Here is a 17,554-nt window from a genome sequence, read left to right as displayed (position 1 = left end):
GCTCCCTGTGTGTAAACCAGGACCTATCTTCGAGTAACTCTAGGCAGATTTCAACTAAAAATCCCAGAGTAACTCCCCCCAGATGCAAACTTGAAACCCAAGGAAAACTTGGTGTGAACCCTAGACAAAGCCAAAGCATCGCATTTCCCATGCTCTCCCCACACGCCTCCGTGCAGAGATGGTCCGTGCTAACGCACCCAACGCCGCCGTGCTGGGCACTACGCGAGACGGGACAAACCCGGGGGAAGTATCCTGTGTCAACGAGGGGAACCCTGTTGTGTCACCCCTGCGAGCCAGAGGATGTGCATTTTTAACGATAATTTGAGTGGGCAGAAGCAGGATATTCCACTTCTGTCCAGCTCGCCAAGAGCGAGGTCTTCTGATGAAGCTCATAACCAGAGGCAAAGTTCAGCCTCCCAGGCTCAAATCATTGCCTGTCCTCGTGCTTTCCTTCATCCTTATGAGTCAGATGCTTAACAAAAACCCCTCACATCTTAGAAAAACACTAAATTAACCCCACCGGACTGGGAGGCACCTGCGTCTGCATGGTGCTGTGCAGGCCAGGCAGAGCTTAAACTCCAGACTACAAGACGAGCAGGGGGTTGGCTTGTTCTTACCTCGTCGCACGCCGCGCACCGGGGCTTGAGGCACTCGGCGTGGTGCCTGCCGCAGTAAATCTTCCCGTCTTGGTAGAAGTAGATCAGGTCGACGAGCAGCTCGTTGCAGACGCTGCAGATGAAGCAAGGCGGGTGCCAGCAGACGCCGTGCCCCGCTCGCGAGGCGAAGACGGCCATGTCCCCGCCGTTGATCTGGCCCCCGCACTGTCAGAACAAGCGCTGCGTTTTACGCGAGCCCGGAGGGACCACGTCCACGAGGGCCCGTGGACCATGCCTTATGGAGCTGGCTTGTGCAAAAGCGCCAGGCCGAGGCGCTGGTTTTCTCCTGGCTAATTCACAGCTTGGAGAAGGACACCCCCTGTCTGGTGCCTCTTCATCTCTGCTGAGCCCCAGAGTGTGGTGAGGATGTCAGCCATATATCCCCCCTCTGCACGTGAAGGCCAGCAGATGGGATGGGATGGGATGGGGGGCCAAAGGGTTGATTTGGACTCGGCTACGATGACTGCTTCGGTCATTGAATGCCGTGGGGTGCTCCTCCCCAGGTGACCCACGGCCGGCGGGTGGGCGCCGCTCGCCCGGGACCTCGGGGGGACCTGCCCATGCTCRCTCTGCGATAAACGGCCACGGCTGCTGCTCACCTGCTCGCAAATGGCTCCGGTCATGGTTACGGGGAACGGCCGGACATTGCCTCTCCCTAAATTTTCCCTCTTCCTTTGATTGCTGAAGAGTTTGAGCTCCCTCTTCTCCTCCTCATCCAAGGAATTGCAATAGCGGACCTAAAAAACATAAATTAGACTCAGTATTATCAGTGTCACCGATTCCCCAGCAGGGATCGGCAGCCCCACAGGCTCTGCAAACCTCTTGCAAGGCCCTAAGAAAACCAAGACTCAATTCACACGTGGAGCCATCTCCATAGATGGAATTCCAGCAGGAATCTACAATCCTTAGCTCAATCGCTTCAAGGATCCATCAATCAAAAACCAACTGAAACTCACTGCGCGACCAGCCCTAGGATCCTCCTCCTAACAAATAACACAGTGGGTTACACAAATGAACTCCTCCAAGTCCTCGGCTTAGGTGAGGCTACAGAAAACGGAGTTGTGTTGACTTCAGTCATTGCAGGGTTTGGTCAAAATTTGGAGAGGTACAGATAGACAGCGGGGGAGGGAAGGAGGAAGACTGCTCTCTGGGTGCTGGGTTTCGAGGAAAACTTGCAGATGTCTTGAAAGCTGGGAGCTCTGCATCCATGCATCACCCAGACCCAGCAATCAGACCGACAATTTTCCTGCTTTCTCCACCATTCTCCAGCAGAAGTTTGTCAGCAGCTTCAATATATTTTTTTTAGTATTTCTAGAGTGCAGCCCCCTTTTTCCTGTGCAAATGAGGGATTTCCGATTATTGTCATAGGGTAAAGACTGTGGGTTGGCAGAATCTCTGTGTTGGAAGGTAATATGCAAAAAAGGATATAAACAATGAATGTTGCAAATTCCCTAAACCTTAAAAAACTATGAGGTTTCCCTAGATATTTTCATCTTGCAGATTTACTCCTTGGCTGATCAGATTTCAGCTGAGAATATGACTGAAGAGCCAAGGCAGGCCACGTTCAGTAACAGCGCCCAGTCCTGCCTCCGCTATTTGGAGACCAGGCTCGTGGAAACGAGCAGGACTACTGACGTGAGTAACAAACCCAGCTTGAACTTCCAAAGGGGCAAAAGCGAGTGCAAACGGCATGCAAAAATCTGCTGCCCATTTGCAGAAAAAAGCGCAGGATGGTGCCCTCCAGCTTGCRAGAGCCAGGACGGCACTAAAAGCTTTCGCATGTATTTTTCCTGCTCTTTTCAGCTGTCAGACGCTGCAGGTTTTTCACCGCCTGCCAGGGAGGTGCTGCAGCACCAGCCGGCAGGTTGGGGCCCGGAGGGCGCRCGGAGCCCCTGCCCGGGCGCCGGGAGCTGCCCTGGGCGCCGACGGCACCGCGCTGTGCTCCCGTGGCACCGTGCCACGCGCGGGCGAGCTCACCGCAGCCTGACCTAGATAAAAAACGAGTTACCTGCACGGATTTTCCAGAGCTGCCTCTTCAARAAGGAGCATGAAAGTCGCCTGTTGTTTACGCAGGGAAATTTTGTGGGCTCCAACATTCGCACCGGCAAGGAAAGGCCGGCAAAGGCCAGACCTTTTTTTGCTGCCTCGCATCTTTTCTCGCAAGAYGTAATAACGCTTCTGTTTGCTCTGGCTGGTTTTGACTCCAGCTCAGACTTTTCAGGCTCCTGCAGCTCCTAGCCCACACTCGAGGGAAAACACCTCCTCTGCGCGCGCGCTTGCAATCCCAAGGCGAGGCGAAAGCAGCGCTCGGGAAGGGCTTTTGCAACTCGCTCCCGATTGGGCTCTAGCTGATTTCAACAGCACCTCGAGTCACTTTTAACACAGCTTTGGCCTCCGAGGGCTGAGAAAGTTTTTTTTTTTTTTTTTTTCCCCCCGAGAAGCAAAGCAAGATGATTTTAAAAACGAAAGCTGCAACTTAACTTTAAAAACAACCCCCCCAAGCAACCCCCGTTTTTTTTTTTTTTTTTTTCCCCCCGAGAAGCAAAGCAAGATGATTTTAAAAACGAAAGCTGCAACTTAACTTTAAAAACAACCCCCCCAAGCAACCCCCGAACACAGTCCAAACAGGTAGCAAATACGACCGTTTAAACAGCAGCGTGGGCAACGTGCAAGCCCCCCGAAAAGCGGAGAGGAGGGCAGGCAGGACGGAGGCGCAGCCCTCCCTCGGCCCCGCGGCCCAACCCGCCGGCGTTACTGACCTCATTGTCGTGCGGCGGCAGCTGGTGCAGGAGCTGCTTAATGCGCGATTTTTCTCCGGGGCTGTTCACGTAGGGCACCTTGTCTTCGGGGAGGCAGCTGTAGTACTGGTGGACCTAAAGAGCAAAAGAGGGGACTGCGGCAGCGCTCCTCGGCTGCGGACGGAGGGCGGCCGCGGAAGGTGGGAAAAACCCTTTCGAACCAACCCCTCCGATTACTCAAAGTGTGCAAACAAAGCGCCTCGCTCTTTAATTTTGATATATTTTTTTTTCTTTCCAGCTTCCCGAGAGCGGTGCCAGCCGCGGCGCCGCGCCTGAGCCGTCTCCCGGCGGTGGCTCGTTACCGTTTGCTCCGTCAGCCTCCATAGCGTTAGCATGCTGCGCGGGGCGGCGAGGATGTGTCGGCACCTGCCTCGGCAGGAGAGGTTAAAAAGGCTGCACCCCGGCAGCCTCGGCGTGGCCGGCTATCTCAGCCTCCACCTCCATCAAACCCCTTCGGGTTTTTTTTTTCCTGAAGCAATTTGTGGAAATCAGCTGCTGATAAAATCTGTTGGAAGGCTTCGTTTTTCTCTTTCGTCTGAAGAGCACGTAATTAAAAGGAATTATTAAAAGCGCAGCACGGGGCAGCACGGCGTGCCCCGCTCCTGGAAGATGCCGGTGGCAGCGTGCAGAGGAAGCACACCCTGCACTCCGGCGTCTCTGCTCCGACTGCCACACCTGGACGTTCACTCAAGGGCCGGGCAAGGCACCAGCACCAGGAGGCGACTGCCTGGCTGAGGATCGGCTCCGAAATCCCCCCGGCGACATTCAGCGGGAAGAACCAGCYGAAAGCGAGGGTAAGGATGAGCTCYCACTGCCTGGCTAAAACCAGGAGCGGCTCCTGGCGCAGGCACCTCCGGATGCTCAGGTGGGAGCAGGGCGCTGGATGGCTTCCTTTAACCTGTGCCCAGCTAGGGAATTGTTCTTCTGGCACATACAGCTCCTTCTGCCTTCTCCACCTTGAGATAAACCTCCCGAGACGCTTCCTCTACCGCGGACGCTCATCTCGGCGCAGGCTGCCCTGCCTGCAGACCTAGCAGCGCTTTCCCAAATGATACTCGCTTGGCAGGGGCTTCTGCTTAGCTTTTCCCCTCTGCTTTGGGCTTCGGTCTAGAAAGCCCCACCTGGCCCGAGTTAGGGCAGAGCGCGGCTCTCTGCCGGCACAGCCGCGCAGCATCCGTGGCGAGAGCCAGGGTGCGCGAGCTCCCGCGGGCCACCGCGAGCGACGGGGCTGGACGYGGAGGTCGGCAGCAGGACGAGCTGGCAGGAGAGCGCGCGTCCCGGCTCGCATACAGGGAGCTACATTTAACAGGAAGAAGTTGCTTTTATTCCAGAATAAATGTCTGAAAACGGCATCATTCCAGAATAATTCAGCTGCAATCAGCTGCACGCTGTTCTCCTTCGGAGCTAGCTGCAAGCAGCGCTGCTTTGGGGCTTGCAATTGCTTTTCCTCCTGACCTCTCCATTACACGGTACTTCTCTGAGCCAACCCTAATGTCCAGCTTCCCTGTCACCAGGTTTTGTGGAAAGGGAGATTTTTAGTGGATTTCCACCCATAACTCTGCAGCGCTGCTGACAGGGGAACTGCTTGTGCCACAAAGCTGAGGAACACGCTGAGCAAATGCCACGGCGAAAACCTAAATTTGTTTTGCTAAGGCACAGCTGAAACRGACCCATCAGCTCTAGAAACTGCGAAAGAGAGAAAGGCAGCTAAGTATTTAGTTATGTTAAAAAGCAGACGAACTACGTACAAGAGAATACTTACTTTGGATTTATAGAGCATCCTTCACCCAGGGACATCAAAGTGCTCCACAAACACTGAATTCTTACGACACTCTACCTAAGGTAGCAAATATACCCACTGGAAAGGAGTATTTGCGGCATAACGACGGTAAGCGAGCTCCCCAAGTTCACGCAGCTAGTCAGCAGCCGAGCTCTCCGAGTTTCTCTCTGCTAAATTTCCCACGCGGCTGGGCTGCTCCGTTCCACCCGCGCTCAGGTTTGGTTGCTTTTCTTTCTTGCCATGAAGTCCTTTTGCCCACTGGGTCCTTGAAGCTGGCAGAGCCCAGGAATGATTTCTTGTTGAAGAGCCACCAAACTGCATCGGGCTGCTCAGGTCCATAAAGCAACGAGCTGCAAGAGGGGCACCCCAGGCGAAAAGAAGGGATGCACGTTTTTCTCGCTGCCGTCTGGGCACTGGCAGGGCGAGGAGCTGCTTTCCTGGCTCTCCAGCAGCGTGATGTGTACGTAGCGCCTTTCCCGCTTCCTCTGGGAAGTTTTCCATTTAGTCTCCGTAGGTCCGCGGGAACCGGCTCCCGTCCCACTAGCAACATAGCTCTGCAGGGATGGGCGATTTGGTTGGAAAAGCAAAACAAAATAAACACAACAGGCTCCAACCTGCGTCGCGCTGCCTGAAACCACCCRACAGGGTTTGCTTTGGATCCGCATCAGCCTGGCGAGATGTTGCGCGGAGGGGCCGGAGCGGAGACTCCCGCTGATCTGTCCGCACCGCTCGCGCGGGACGTCTCCAGCTCCGCGCTCGCTCCCGCCTGCCTTCCCTTTGGAGGAWGGCTGGTGCCCGCAGCGAGGACCCCGGCCTGCCCCCCGGTTCCCTGTGCCTGATGTGGCTGCGCCTTGCCGAGGGATAAATCCTTCTCCCACTTCCGAGCGCGCAGGACCGGCACACGCAGCTCCCGCGGGAGGCACGGCGGCGCGGCAGCGGTGCCCCACGGCTTCTGGCCCTCCAGCCGGCTGCCCGCTTTGGGGCAAATCCTCCTCTCGCCGCGGGGGGACTATTCGGCAGCTGACGAGGTCTTGTCTCGCGCTGCGGCCTGGAGGAAGACGAAGGTTTCCTCCCGCGTTGCGCCCCTCCGCGCCGGACCAGCACTGGGCCGGAGCGACCCTCGGACGCCAAATAAAAGCGGATGCTTTTGCTTTCGCCGATACCTCTCGGCCCTGCCGGCTCCCAGGAGACGAGGAGAGATGCGGCCGGAGCGCAGAGCAGGAGGGAGCGGGAAGGCTCCCCTCGCCCGGGCCCGTGGGAACGCCGGCTCGCGCCGGTGCAGCGTCGCCTTGCCAGCGCGTCCCTCACCCAACGCGTCCCATCAGCGCGACGGCAGAGGAGCGCCGGAGAACGCAAGGCTTTGGGCGCTGCCAGAGCACCCGGGGGCCACGTGGTGCAAGCCGGCGACAAGCCCTGGGAAGTGCCCTATTCCACAGGTCTTCCCGGACTTTCTGCGCCGCCCGAGGACCGCCGCGGCAAGCGAGCAGCCCCCAAAGAGATCACACAGCGAGCTTCAGGACAGAAGTCACCAGAGACAGGATGCTCAAGAAGAGGGAAAAATAAGGAAGGGAAGGGGGGGATTTTCAGTTAAATTCAGCTTTTCAGGGAGAAAGGTCTGCAGAAAACGTTAACTCGCTGGAAAACTAAAACTGCTCAGTCTGCACTTCCCTTTTGTACAAAAAGTCAGTATTTTCCATGGAAATAACTTGATTTTCCATCCAGCTTTAGCTTGGAGCATGCACGAGCCTCTGAAGCAGGTGAGCCCTGCAGTTGCTGCCACCAGGCCTGGCCCAGGCCCYGCAGGTATCGGTGGAAGGCTCTTCACCAGCCTTAAGGGCTCTCCAATATGAGCTGTGTCCGCTTAAGAAAAACAGTGGGCTGCCGTGACCCAAATAAGACGCATAACGTACCCTTTTGAAACCGTGCAGTATCCKTAACCGTTTCGTTATTAAATACTTGTGCCACACGACACAGCGGCTCGCCATCCCGCTGCTGCAGCAGATCCACTGTGGCCGTGACCACCCGAACAAGCGCTAACACCCACGAGCAGGTATCCGTCTTCCCACTGCGGCTGCGTTCCCCAAGGTGTTATTCCGGTCTTCAAAAGGAAAAGGTGGAGGCGAGYGGTTCAAGCACAGCGCGTTTTAAAGAAGGGACTCCTAAACAAAAGCTGATATGCGTTTTGGAAATTAATAACTCCTTCGAGCTAAAAGGGAGGGGGAAGGGAAGAGAGAAAGAAACCAGGAGAAAGGAAAGAACGCAGCGTAAAATGAGTGTAGGAAAAAGTCTTTAAAGCGGAGCCAACTTCATTCAAAGGCATTGAGGGAAGTAATTACATTAGTTTACAAATGCCTTTATGTTCTGCAGCCTTCCTAGGTTTGGGGCGTGTTTCCAGTTCAACTTTACAAACCTACCCCGGCTCCGCTAAATAAGGACAGGACTGCAGCTCATTCTGGYGGCTCCGCGGGCTTCCAGCGACTAAAGCCAAAATCCACCTCAGCGCCAAGGAAAACACCTCTGCCTAATGTACCCACCAAGCACGGCTGCTATGCACGGGGCTACAGCTGCGATGGACTACGAAGGAGCACGTGGCCTCCTGGCACAGGCCAGCTGATGGGTGGCAACCTGCTAAGCCGTAGCAACTCCAGCACATCCACCTTGATTTCATGAAGCCGAACTGCCCCTGATACTGTACAGTGGGCTGCAAGGCTTTTGCAAGGAGCCCTTGCTGTCCCGCACGCAACCACGTGCTCCGACCCCAGCCTCCCCTAAAAGGCTCTGCGGGGTTACGGTCATGCCGGGGCGCTGGGTGTTTTGGGGGCATCAGCGCCCCGCAAGGCTGAGCGTCGTGTCCACGATAACCCAGAGGCAGGCAAGCACACGCGGCCGTGCCGGGGACCGTTCAAGCACCCTTCAGGCACGGCCCTGTAAATAATTACACGCGGTCTGTTCAAAACCCAGGCACGCAGCGGTCGCTCGAGGAGCGTGCCAGGCTGAAGTCCACCTGCCKCAAGGAGAGCATCGCTTTCCCTGGGACCACGCCAGAACTGCCCTCACCGCAAGCCCTGCTTGCACAGCCGCGCGCGAGGTGGCTTTTCACCAGCTATTAAATGACCTTTCACACCGAGCACTTAAAATCGACAGGCTTCTCAAGAAGCAACTGTGGTGTYCTCAAGGCTTGTATGATTCACACTGGTCTCCCTTGGAAAAACAAAACAAAAAAMAACAAATCACACRCAAATAACTCCCTTAAAGTGTCGTCAAAATTTTGCAAATGCTTTTATAGAGCTCTGCAGATGAGAGCACGTGTAAAACTACAAAATGGGTTCAAATAGCTTTGGCCCAGATTTGGCACGTCCTCTTTTTCTACGAACGTTCGAATACAAAGCATTTATTTATTTYTTTAAGAAGAACAGTCCTTGTAGGATGGCCAGGCACTCTGAAACAAAGCAAAGCGTGAGCGTTGCTGGCCGGTTTGGTTCACGCAGGCGCACGCGGCCAGCCACGTATCCTGGGCAGGAGCCCGGCAGCAAGAAGGCACGCGTCGAGGCCTGGAGACCTCGGYGGGCTGCGAAACCCCACGGGCAAGGCTCCGGGCCAGCACAAGGGACTGGCTGTGCTGGGGACGAACGCAGGCTTTCAGTGCCCGCGGCCAGAGCAGGGGCGCTCCTGCCTCCCTTTTAGATGGAGGCAATAACGGGGTCTGCTGTTGTGTCCCAGCCCCGAATTACGGCGACAAAGGCGGACTACAAAGAATAACTCTAACAAACTCTATTTGCTCTGGCCGGCTTTGCAGTCCTCCTTGCATTTCCCTCCCACGGCTAATGGCAGTAGATCAGTTTTAGCGTTGCTGTTCACCAGTTCCCCCTTGCAAACGACATCCATTACTGCTAAGCTTTCGGAGTTGTGCAATTCTTGGCCTCTAAGCGATCCTTCAAACACATTACTTCCTGATGGCCTTAAAGAACATTTGAATCGAGGACATATATCCACAAGTTTTAGACTTGTGAAAGCACATGCAGTGATTTCTCCTTTTTTTAAGCAAAAAAATGAATTTGGATTAAATGGAGTCAGAAACAGCACTTTCAAAGGTACTTGAAGGTGTTTTTTTTGTTGTGCTGTACTGACCAGCAGACCCGCTCTCACACTGCTCAGTCCCTGGGAACATCAGCAGTGATGACGAGCATTTGTTGCATTGATTATAGTTGACGTGTTTCTAATTCCGCTGGGTATGCCACTTAAAATGCTCTTGTATTTATAATTTGAGTGGTAGCATATTAGAATAATGCCATAACAAGTAAAAGCTGTAATTGTATGCTGGAATAAAGCTCCAAGACAAGTTTACATTGTGTACTCTGGGATTTCTCTATTTTCTTTTCCATTTCCTGCTGTTCCCCTGCCTCTTACTTCTGTCTGCTACACGAATACCTCAGATTTCAGAACTGTGCAAACCACTTCAGATTAACGTCTCTCTTTCAGTGGCCTACCAAAAGAAGTCGATTCTCTCCCTGATAACAAGACCGTGCAAGGATTAAACTGTTTTAACAGCTTCCATCAGCTTACGAGGATCAAACAAATGCCTTGCGATGCAGAAATAGCACAAAAGTCCAGCACACCGTTTTGTGGCTTTTTCCGCTAGCAAAGCAGGGCAGGCGAGCAGCACGGGGGCACGGTTACAGCTGCCTCCCTCTCTGCTTCGGGGCAGGAGCCCCACAGCTTTCAACGTAACCCTCTCTGTACAAGGGTTAAGGAGCTCCGTCAGAGGGAGGTGGGGAGGTGACTCCATCACTGTGCACAGGTATCGCACATGGAAAAAGCATTTTGTCTGTGAGAGCATCTGGAGGAGGCGTTCAGCCCGGCTGACAAACGTCGGGCATGGTCCGATGCCTGGAGGCTGGGCTTTAGCTCCAGCCTTGAAAGGAGACCCACTAACTGCAAGGCTGTTTGGATACTGAACCAGTTCACCAGGGAGGTGATGGACTTACCACTTGCTTGAAGTGAAATTGGATAGCTTTCAAAAATATGTTTAAATGCAGCTTTTGGATGAAATACTACAGTAAGCACGTGTGYAAGGGGCAGGGTTAGAAGGGACTGCAGCTTCTGGCACGGGTATACATGAGTTACAACTCCCCTTCACCAGCCCCTACGTTGCCAGCTGGCATGTTTTGCTCTCACGATCAGGTCAAGGAAGGTTGTTAAGAGTTCTTGATGGTTTTTTTGTAATTTCTTTATCTGGGCATAAATTAGCTTATCAATTCCCTGTTCTTATGCAGGCTTGGGGTATAGGGTTGCTTTGGTCTGTCTTGTTCGTTCCTTGCTGCAGGCAACACTTCAGTCTCTTGAGGAGTGAAATAGTTTCCTGACTATTAGAGGGCCCAGAAGTGGCACAAGCTCTGCTCTTGCTGGGCATCTCCTGGAAAATGGGGATTCCTCAGTCTACTCACTTCATTTCTGCTCCTTTTGCACCAGCTGAGCCATGCCAAAGAAGCCAGGCAAATTCAAGCACTGCTTGGCACATCTAATCCCTCAGAGACAAGTGGCCCAGTTAGCTTGCTTTCTACCGCACCAAGGTGGTGAGAGCGGATACCTTTAGGTAAGGCATGCACGTTCACTGTAGGATTGCCTCAGCCATCCCTTGCACGCTTAGTGGCCTGCACAGCAACTGATGAAGCTTGGAGGTATTATAACTCAGGCCTTTCATACGTGTCTTGCGAAAGATCCAGAAGAGGAATCAACACATATTAGCCACTGAATACATTCCCTGGGACAGCTACTAGCTTCACATCACATTGCAAAGCTTTCAAGACCCAAGTTCTACCATGTGCCTTAGAGGAAAATGGTCCCCTGAACCGTAATGCTACTGATTTTTGCTCAGATGAGGTTTTCATAACTTTTATGGGACCTGATTGGAGCAACCGTGCTGTTAACAAGAGGGAGTTAAGCTCTTATAGCACATACATGGATCTTGAATCCTGGTGTGTTGGAGCCATAGAGAAAGCCGCACTGCAACTGAAGTAGAGGCCCATCTTTTGTTTAATTTAAAATCTGTGCCCATAACCAGCTGTTCCTATTATTGAAACACAATAAAGACAGAAATCCTCAAAAATCCCTTGTATTCAGAAATTCAAGTTGGTATGTTTTAACCTTTCTTTGGATCTTTCCAAACCACAGGCCCAAGGAATTCAAGGCTGCACATTCACATGTATTTATACACTCTCTGCCCAAAATGTGAAAAACACATTACGAAAGTACTTATTTTTAAGAATCTATCCCCAAACTTGATGTCAGCGTAAGGCAGATCCATTATCAGACCACCAGCTCTAACAGACAAACCGGCTCCTGAAACTGCCTTCCCAAGGCTTCGGGGCCAGTCACAGGCTGGGATTTTTCTTCGTTCAGTGCAAGTTTTTATTGTTGCCTGCTGGTTTCAAAACTTTGACACTTACTTCTTTATATAACCATCAAACTGCATGCAGGCAAAAATGAGTATTTCTCAAAGTCCTAATCTTGAGCTTCTGTTTCCTCTTCCAAACGGCTGTATCTCTCACAAGCACATTTACATTTCTATCTTCCAGAAGAGAAGTTCCTCTTCTGCCATATGATATTTTCTCATTAGGGTCCTAATCCAACTGGAATTAGAACTCACAGGAGCCCTTTGGACATCCTTGCATAGCCTACTGCCATGACAAGGAATCACATTTTCTAATCACGTTGTAATTTATTGAGCTCCATCTTGGGTTTTTACCCCTCAGTCTCCCTTGTTGGCAGGTTGCCGCTGAGCCTTACACCTCTGATGGTTTGAAACCTCTTCCAATTTCCTGCCTGAACGCATTCAGAGCCAGTTTATATCTATGTTCTTGTGCCAAAGTTTTAGCTTGAGTAACTACTCGTCCTCCTTTAATGCATAGGGAGGGATCACATCCCTTCGATTGCTGTGATGAACAAACCAAGCCCTTCCAGGCTCCTCAACAAAATAACCTTTCCAGTCTCCTGATTCCCACTGCTTCCAGTTTACATTCCTCTTTCTTGAGCATAGATGTCATGAATTGTTGCCAATTTTCCTGATGAAGTTTTATCATGTCTTATGCAAGGGTATTATAATACTTTTCATATTACTATCTTCACCCTTGTGTTATAAACATATTTAGAAAGCATTTATGATGGTTATATAAACACTTTGTACACGTGCCCACTGATCAGCCATAATATAAGGGATACACTTTCAGCTCAGCTCTTCAATGAAATCTCTGGATCATTACCTATAAAAAATGGACCAATGCATTTTTTCTGTCCAGTAATGGGCACTAAGTGACAAACCATGACCTTCACATGGTTGACAGGTATCATGGACCAGCTGGATCATGCTTGAATTAGCGTCCAGGAATTCAGGGAGACCTTGCAGTTTTGGGCTGATTCTCCTTTAGGTTATAATTAATAAATATTTTAAGCATGTATTGAAGGGAGTATCCGAATTCTGAAGTGACCTACTGAAACTGCCAAAAATCGATGTCATGTTTGTTGGCCAATGTCCCCTCTGATATCCTGTAAATTGCTGCGCTGAGTGAGACGTGAATGCTGTCTCCCAAGAATATCGAGGTAGGAAGGCTCTCTTCCAAGTATAATAAGAGAATTGCATTAGTCTTTCAGGGGACTACTTACCTCCCCAGCTCATATGCTGTGTAGAGATTTTAATAAAGTAGAATATTACAGAAAAAGTTGTTTCACTTCATCTGTTTCATGTCAAAGAAATGCAACAGTAAAGCATCAGAAAGTAGAGGAAAATTCACTGCCTGCAAATCTATATTTTCACCCCAGTCTGACAGCAGTGTCCTCTGACCAGATCAAACTGGGGCCCACSAGCTGCTTCACGGCAGCTGTAGGTTTCAGCAGCCGCTTTAGACATTCGACTTCCAGAGGCTCCACATCACGTACGCACACTTGACTCATCGACCAGAAAGCCACATGTCTGTCTGCAATCTTGTACTGCTCCAGCGCTAGCAAGTTGCTGCAGAGATACCTCCTAACCACACAGCTCCGGTCTGCAGGAGGTAAACCACGCTGCTCCTGCACCTCCCTGCTTCTCCATCCTCCCACAGGGCACCTCCCAGGGCTGCAAATGCYGCAACCCCTCCGGGGCCGGCGGAGACAGGGAGTGGTGCTGGGAGCATACGGGCACCAGCGACTGCAGAGAAATTCAGGGTGCTGCTCTTCACACGGGGACAACAAGGTCTGCTCCTGACCCTGCGTGGTTCTTTCACAGCACGGATAGAGCACACCTTGCTTTGGTCTCCCTAGTGCCTCCTCTGACATGCGAAAGGCCCTGAAAGAGCTCCTGGATGAGCTATGCTGGAAGGATTTCAGCGCCTGTCTCAGGCACTGTTTACGGTACCAGACTGCTCTTCATCTCCATGGTGATTACAGACAGGTCTGAAGTAGCAAATCTGCTAAAAGACCCAGCAATGCAGATAGAGAAGTGCAATTAGAGAGCTGTTATTTCTTTCAAGGAGCACAGTGACCGATGAGAGAAACAGATGCTGGAAGAACCTAAAAATAAATTAACCTGGGTCACAAGACATCAGTACCTACTGCTATAGCTAACGGACTTTTTCCTCCTGAGCATCCTAGACTCCCTGAAGGCACACTATTTCTTAAAATGCATCTGCAATAAAGACATCTGGGGATCAAACAAACATCCGGTCTTCTGGAATATGTCACCACTGTGCTGAAAGATGGTTTCAATCACTGTACATGCCATGCTGTACTCATCAGAGACCGTGTCTACCTGGTCAGGTGTAGGCAGTCACCAAACAGCTGCATTTTGACCCAAAGCTACAGGGACATGGGCTAGCTCGGGCTCCAGAAGCTGCTTACACGCCTGGACACAAGGCGATGCAGAGGGAAGGACGTGCCAGCGTGGGGATAGTCCCACCCTGATGCGTCTTTGGCAATGCAACTGGTTCGTGCCCCCTCAGCTGAAGGGCAAGCGGAGCTACTTCCTGCCATCTGTACCTGACCATACAGCTGTGCCTTTGTACCTCCTGGAAGGCTCAAAGGGAGCCTCTAACATATGGAAGGTGATAGAAAATGAGGCTCTGGCCTAATTAGCATGGYTGGATGGCAACAAATGAAACATACGGTGCTGCGGCGCGTAAACCAAGCACTGAGCAAGGCTTGTAAAGACAAGAGAAGACAAAACCCCAAACAACTGGATTTTCTCTAATCAGACAGATAGTATTTACAGCCYAAGGGTGGTGCCAAAATATTTCAGGAAATGCCTAAGTCCTTCTGAATAAAACTCAGGAAAACACAATATTTAAAGACAGTAACTACAACAGTAAGAATGAAAGCYTTCCACCCTCTCCCAGCCTCCTTACACGGTTTAAAATGATTGCCATAGCAATTATCAAAGCTAACCTCATTTCGCAATCTCCTCTGCAAATTAAGTTCTGAGTTGAACATGTAAAAGATCAGCATAAAAACTAAGCGAATCACGTAAACTGCAGAGAACAGAAATCAATGAGCTTTTCACACAGACAGCAGGCTGAGGTCTAATCCATCCTATTAAATTCCTGTACAGAGATATCTAAACTTCATTCGAGCGATTCTTTCCAGTAAGTGGCAGACATCACGCTTGAAAAAACAAACCCCAAAATACTTGGCCCGTTTTTAGCGTGACCTACCAGCTTTGACTGTTTGTCCTGGACTCACTGCATGGGCACGGAGGGCTGGGAGAGCAGAACGTGTCCAATAAATCCCCCGGACACACTGGAGTCCTACCACATTTTTTCCATGAAACAGTAGTAGGTATGTCTGTATCATATGTTCCCTTTCATAACCACAGCAAACTCCATCCTAAAAGTATTTGCTTTTCTCCTCTCAATTGCAAATCACACCTACAGACACCGAAAAACAGAAGTCCCGCAATGATCACGGCTCTATTTTTCTCTTCAGCTGCGTACTCAGGCCATACCTCTCTCTGAACGTCCTTATAGTGTATCTAGAAACAGAGCTGCGTGCAGAAAGTGCTCACAGCCCTAAAAGAAAATCAGGCCAACTATTTCCAAGGAATAGCTTAAAACAATCCCCTTTTTGGTAACTTTTTGCTTGTTTTTACCTGTTCGGGTTTCAGACCTGGAGGGACCCACGCGTACTCTTCCAAGGCACAGCCGGAGTCGTCGTCRGAAGTCGAATTCCTCTGGAAGTCAAACATGAGCTTGGTGACGGTCTTCTCCATCTCCAGAGGCATAACTGTTACGATGTGCTCTTCCTGGGAGCACTTACAGTGAAGGCAAATCTTCCTGCAGGTTGAGGGGAGAAAAAGAAAAGAYCCCCGGGTGAGTTTCATTTCAAAAAAAGAAATAAGTAAAAGCAATTTCTGCCAGTCCCCAGGGAACTCGAACCACCCTTTCGTTATGCCATGGCATTTTCCAACGCAGCGTTTGTCTCTCTCGCGAGGAGGAAATAAAAGTCCACATTTGCTCTAACAACATTTGGCAGCTGAGCTGAGTCAGACTGTCAAATGTTTGGGGATATGTAATTGCTTGTCCCTTTATTKTACTGCGAAGAGTATTTCCAGGGGCCAGTATACGCACGGGCCAAGTCCCTGCCTGGTGCGTATCGGCACGCCACCAATAACCGCAGTGCAGGTACCAAATTTAGGCCAGCTGAGCACTTGGCCAATATATAAAATGGTGGATAGAGTGTGAAGCTTTGAATGACAAGCCCCTTTAGCATGCTGATAGCATACATTTGCTTATTAAAGCAGCATAAAATTGATTATAGTCTGAACACATAAAACTAAATTAAATTAAGGGAGGCTACAAAGCCCACAGTCACACTGTGACGGGCTCTGAGCTGCCCAGCTCACCCGGCACGTGCCGCGGCTCAGCGGTGTGCCGGCTCGCGCGTTGCCCGGCAGCTCCATGGGGTAGAAACGTGCATAATAAGAACCACAAGAACAGCGGAAAGGTTGCAATTTAAGACATTAGCCTAATTCATTGCAATGATCACTTTTTTTTCCACGTTTCTTTTAAAGGTCTGTTCCTGCACCGTGCAGGTCAACGGGAGATTTTTTCATGGGCTTGCACCCAAGCAGGGTCGCTCTCTCTGCAGCGGGGCAGAACAGCCTCATTTATCTGCACTGCCAGGACATTCGCCGGAGGTAATAACGGAGGAAAAGCAGGGGAGACGGTCAAACCGGTCACCCCGGGGGCTGGAATTCAACACAGTTTAGGTCAAAGAGAGYGCAGATGAATTGGGGTCCCGCCGTCCGCTTCTGAAAATGCAATGCTCTTCTGCAAGATGGGCCAGTGGCATCTATTTTAAAGTAATCATGTAGGACTCTGTTAATTTGCACTAATGAAATGCTGTCGACTTCTGAGGGATCAGAGATGATTTCCCTTAGGTAGCAGAAGGCAGAATCAGGCCCACATCTCGCAAATGATAAGGCAACACACAAAACAAGGGAGAAGTTACCGTTACGGTTGCAGGTTTCTCTGCTGTAAGGTAAAGCAAGGAAAAATCAGAGGGCAGAAACAGTTAAACATCAGGAGCTTTAATCTGCAGACACCTTTCCTTCTCTTCCACCACTGCGTAAAAGCTAGCTAAGCATACCAGTGCCGAGATCCAGATTTGAGTCTAAATTTCCACTTGGCCATTATAGCACAAAAAATGCACTCTAGCAAAAGTCAAGAGGCTCCGTTAAGTCAAGCCAGGGAGATTTGCCAGATTTTCCCATTTCCTGCCTTTCATCAGATCTAAAATACACACAGACCCAAACGCACCCCGAGTGTCTGGTTTGCGTCCAGTCAGAGAGTCTCAGCACTGCCTCTGGCTGTTACCTTAAAAAATAATCAAGGCACAATTTCATGTGAATACTTCAATTAATCAGCTACTGTGGAAAGGTTCTCCGCCTCGGCAGAGCTGTTGGCTCCTCAGCTGTTTCCATCTCATTTCTTGATATGATTAGACACAGCTGAATATGCAACAAGATGTTAAGAATAATTAATATCTTCAGAGCTCGAGATTCAGCTTTTGAGACTTAGACAGTTATTCTGACAGAGTTTAGTGCTTCTTTGCCAAATTTAATTTGCAGGGTATCAATCACCGGCTTCAAAGAGAGACAGCCCAACGATCCAAGCTCAGAGAACTAATGACAGAAATTGCAGTATCAGGTGGCAAGATGGAGAGAAGAGCAAAGGGAGAGAACCGCGGCGAAGGCGGATCTCTTTCCGACTGGACTCCTGGATGCGTTCCCCAATGGGCAGTCCGCTAGGAGCCCAAAGCAACGCTCACGGCCACGAGTAGCGCGCGATAGAAAT

General features: G+C 50.8%; 1 protein-coding gene across 1 annotated transcript in view; it reads right to left on the bottom strand.

Annotated features, from left to right (window-relative positions):
- Window positions 1-15,495, bottom strand: part of PRICKLE2 (prickle planar cell polarity protein 2) — a 33,510-nt gene extending 18,015 nt beyond the window's left edge. The window contains exons 1-4 of the mRNA XM_026074932.1: window positions 15,349-15,495; window positions 3,416-3,529; window positions 1,256-1,393; window positions 618-821 (exon numbers count right to left, since the gene is read on the bottom strand). Of these exons, the coding sequence (XP_025930717.1) occupies window positions 618-821; window positions 1,256-1,393; window positions 3,416-3,529; window positions 15,349-15,480 (588 nt within the window). The 5' untranslated portion in view covers window positions 15,481-15,495. The remainder of the gene's footprint in view (window positions 1-617; window positions 822-1,255; window positions 1,394-3,415; window positions 3,530-15,348) is intronic.
- Window positions 15,496-17,554: the final 2,059 nt, after the last annotated feature.

The sequence above is a fragment of the Apteryx rowi genome, unplaced genomic scaffold, assembly GCF_003343035.1.
Source record: "Apteryx rowi isolate R43461 unplaced genomic scaffold, aptRow1 scaffold_4, whole genome shotgun sequence".
Classification (NCBI taxonomy): Eukaryota; Metazoa; Chordata; class Aves; order Apterygiformes; family Apterygidae; genus Apteryx; species Apteryx rowi.
The sequence above is the reverse complement of the archived record's forward strand: the minus strand, read 5'-3'. Positions and strand labels throughout refer to the sequence as shown.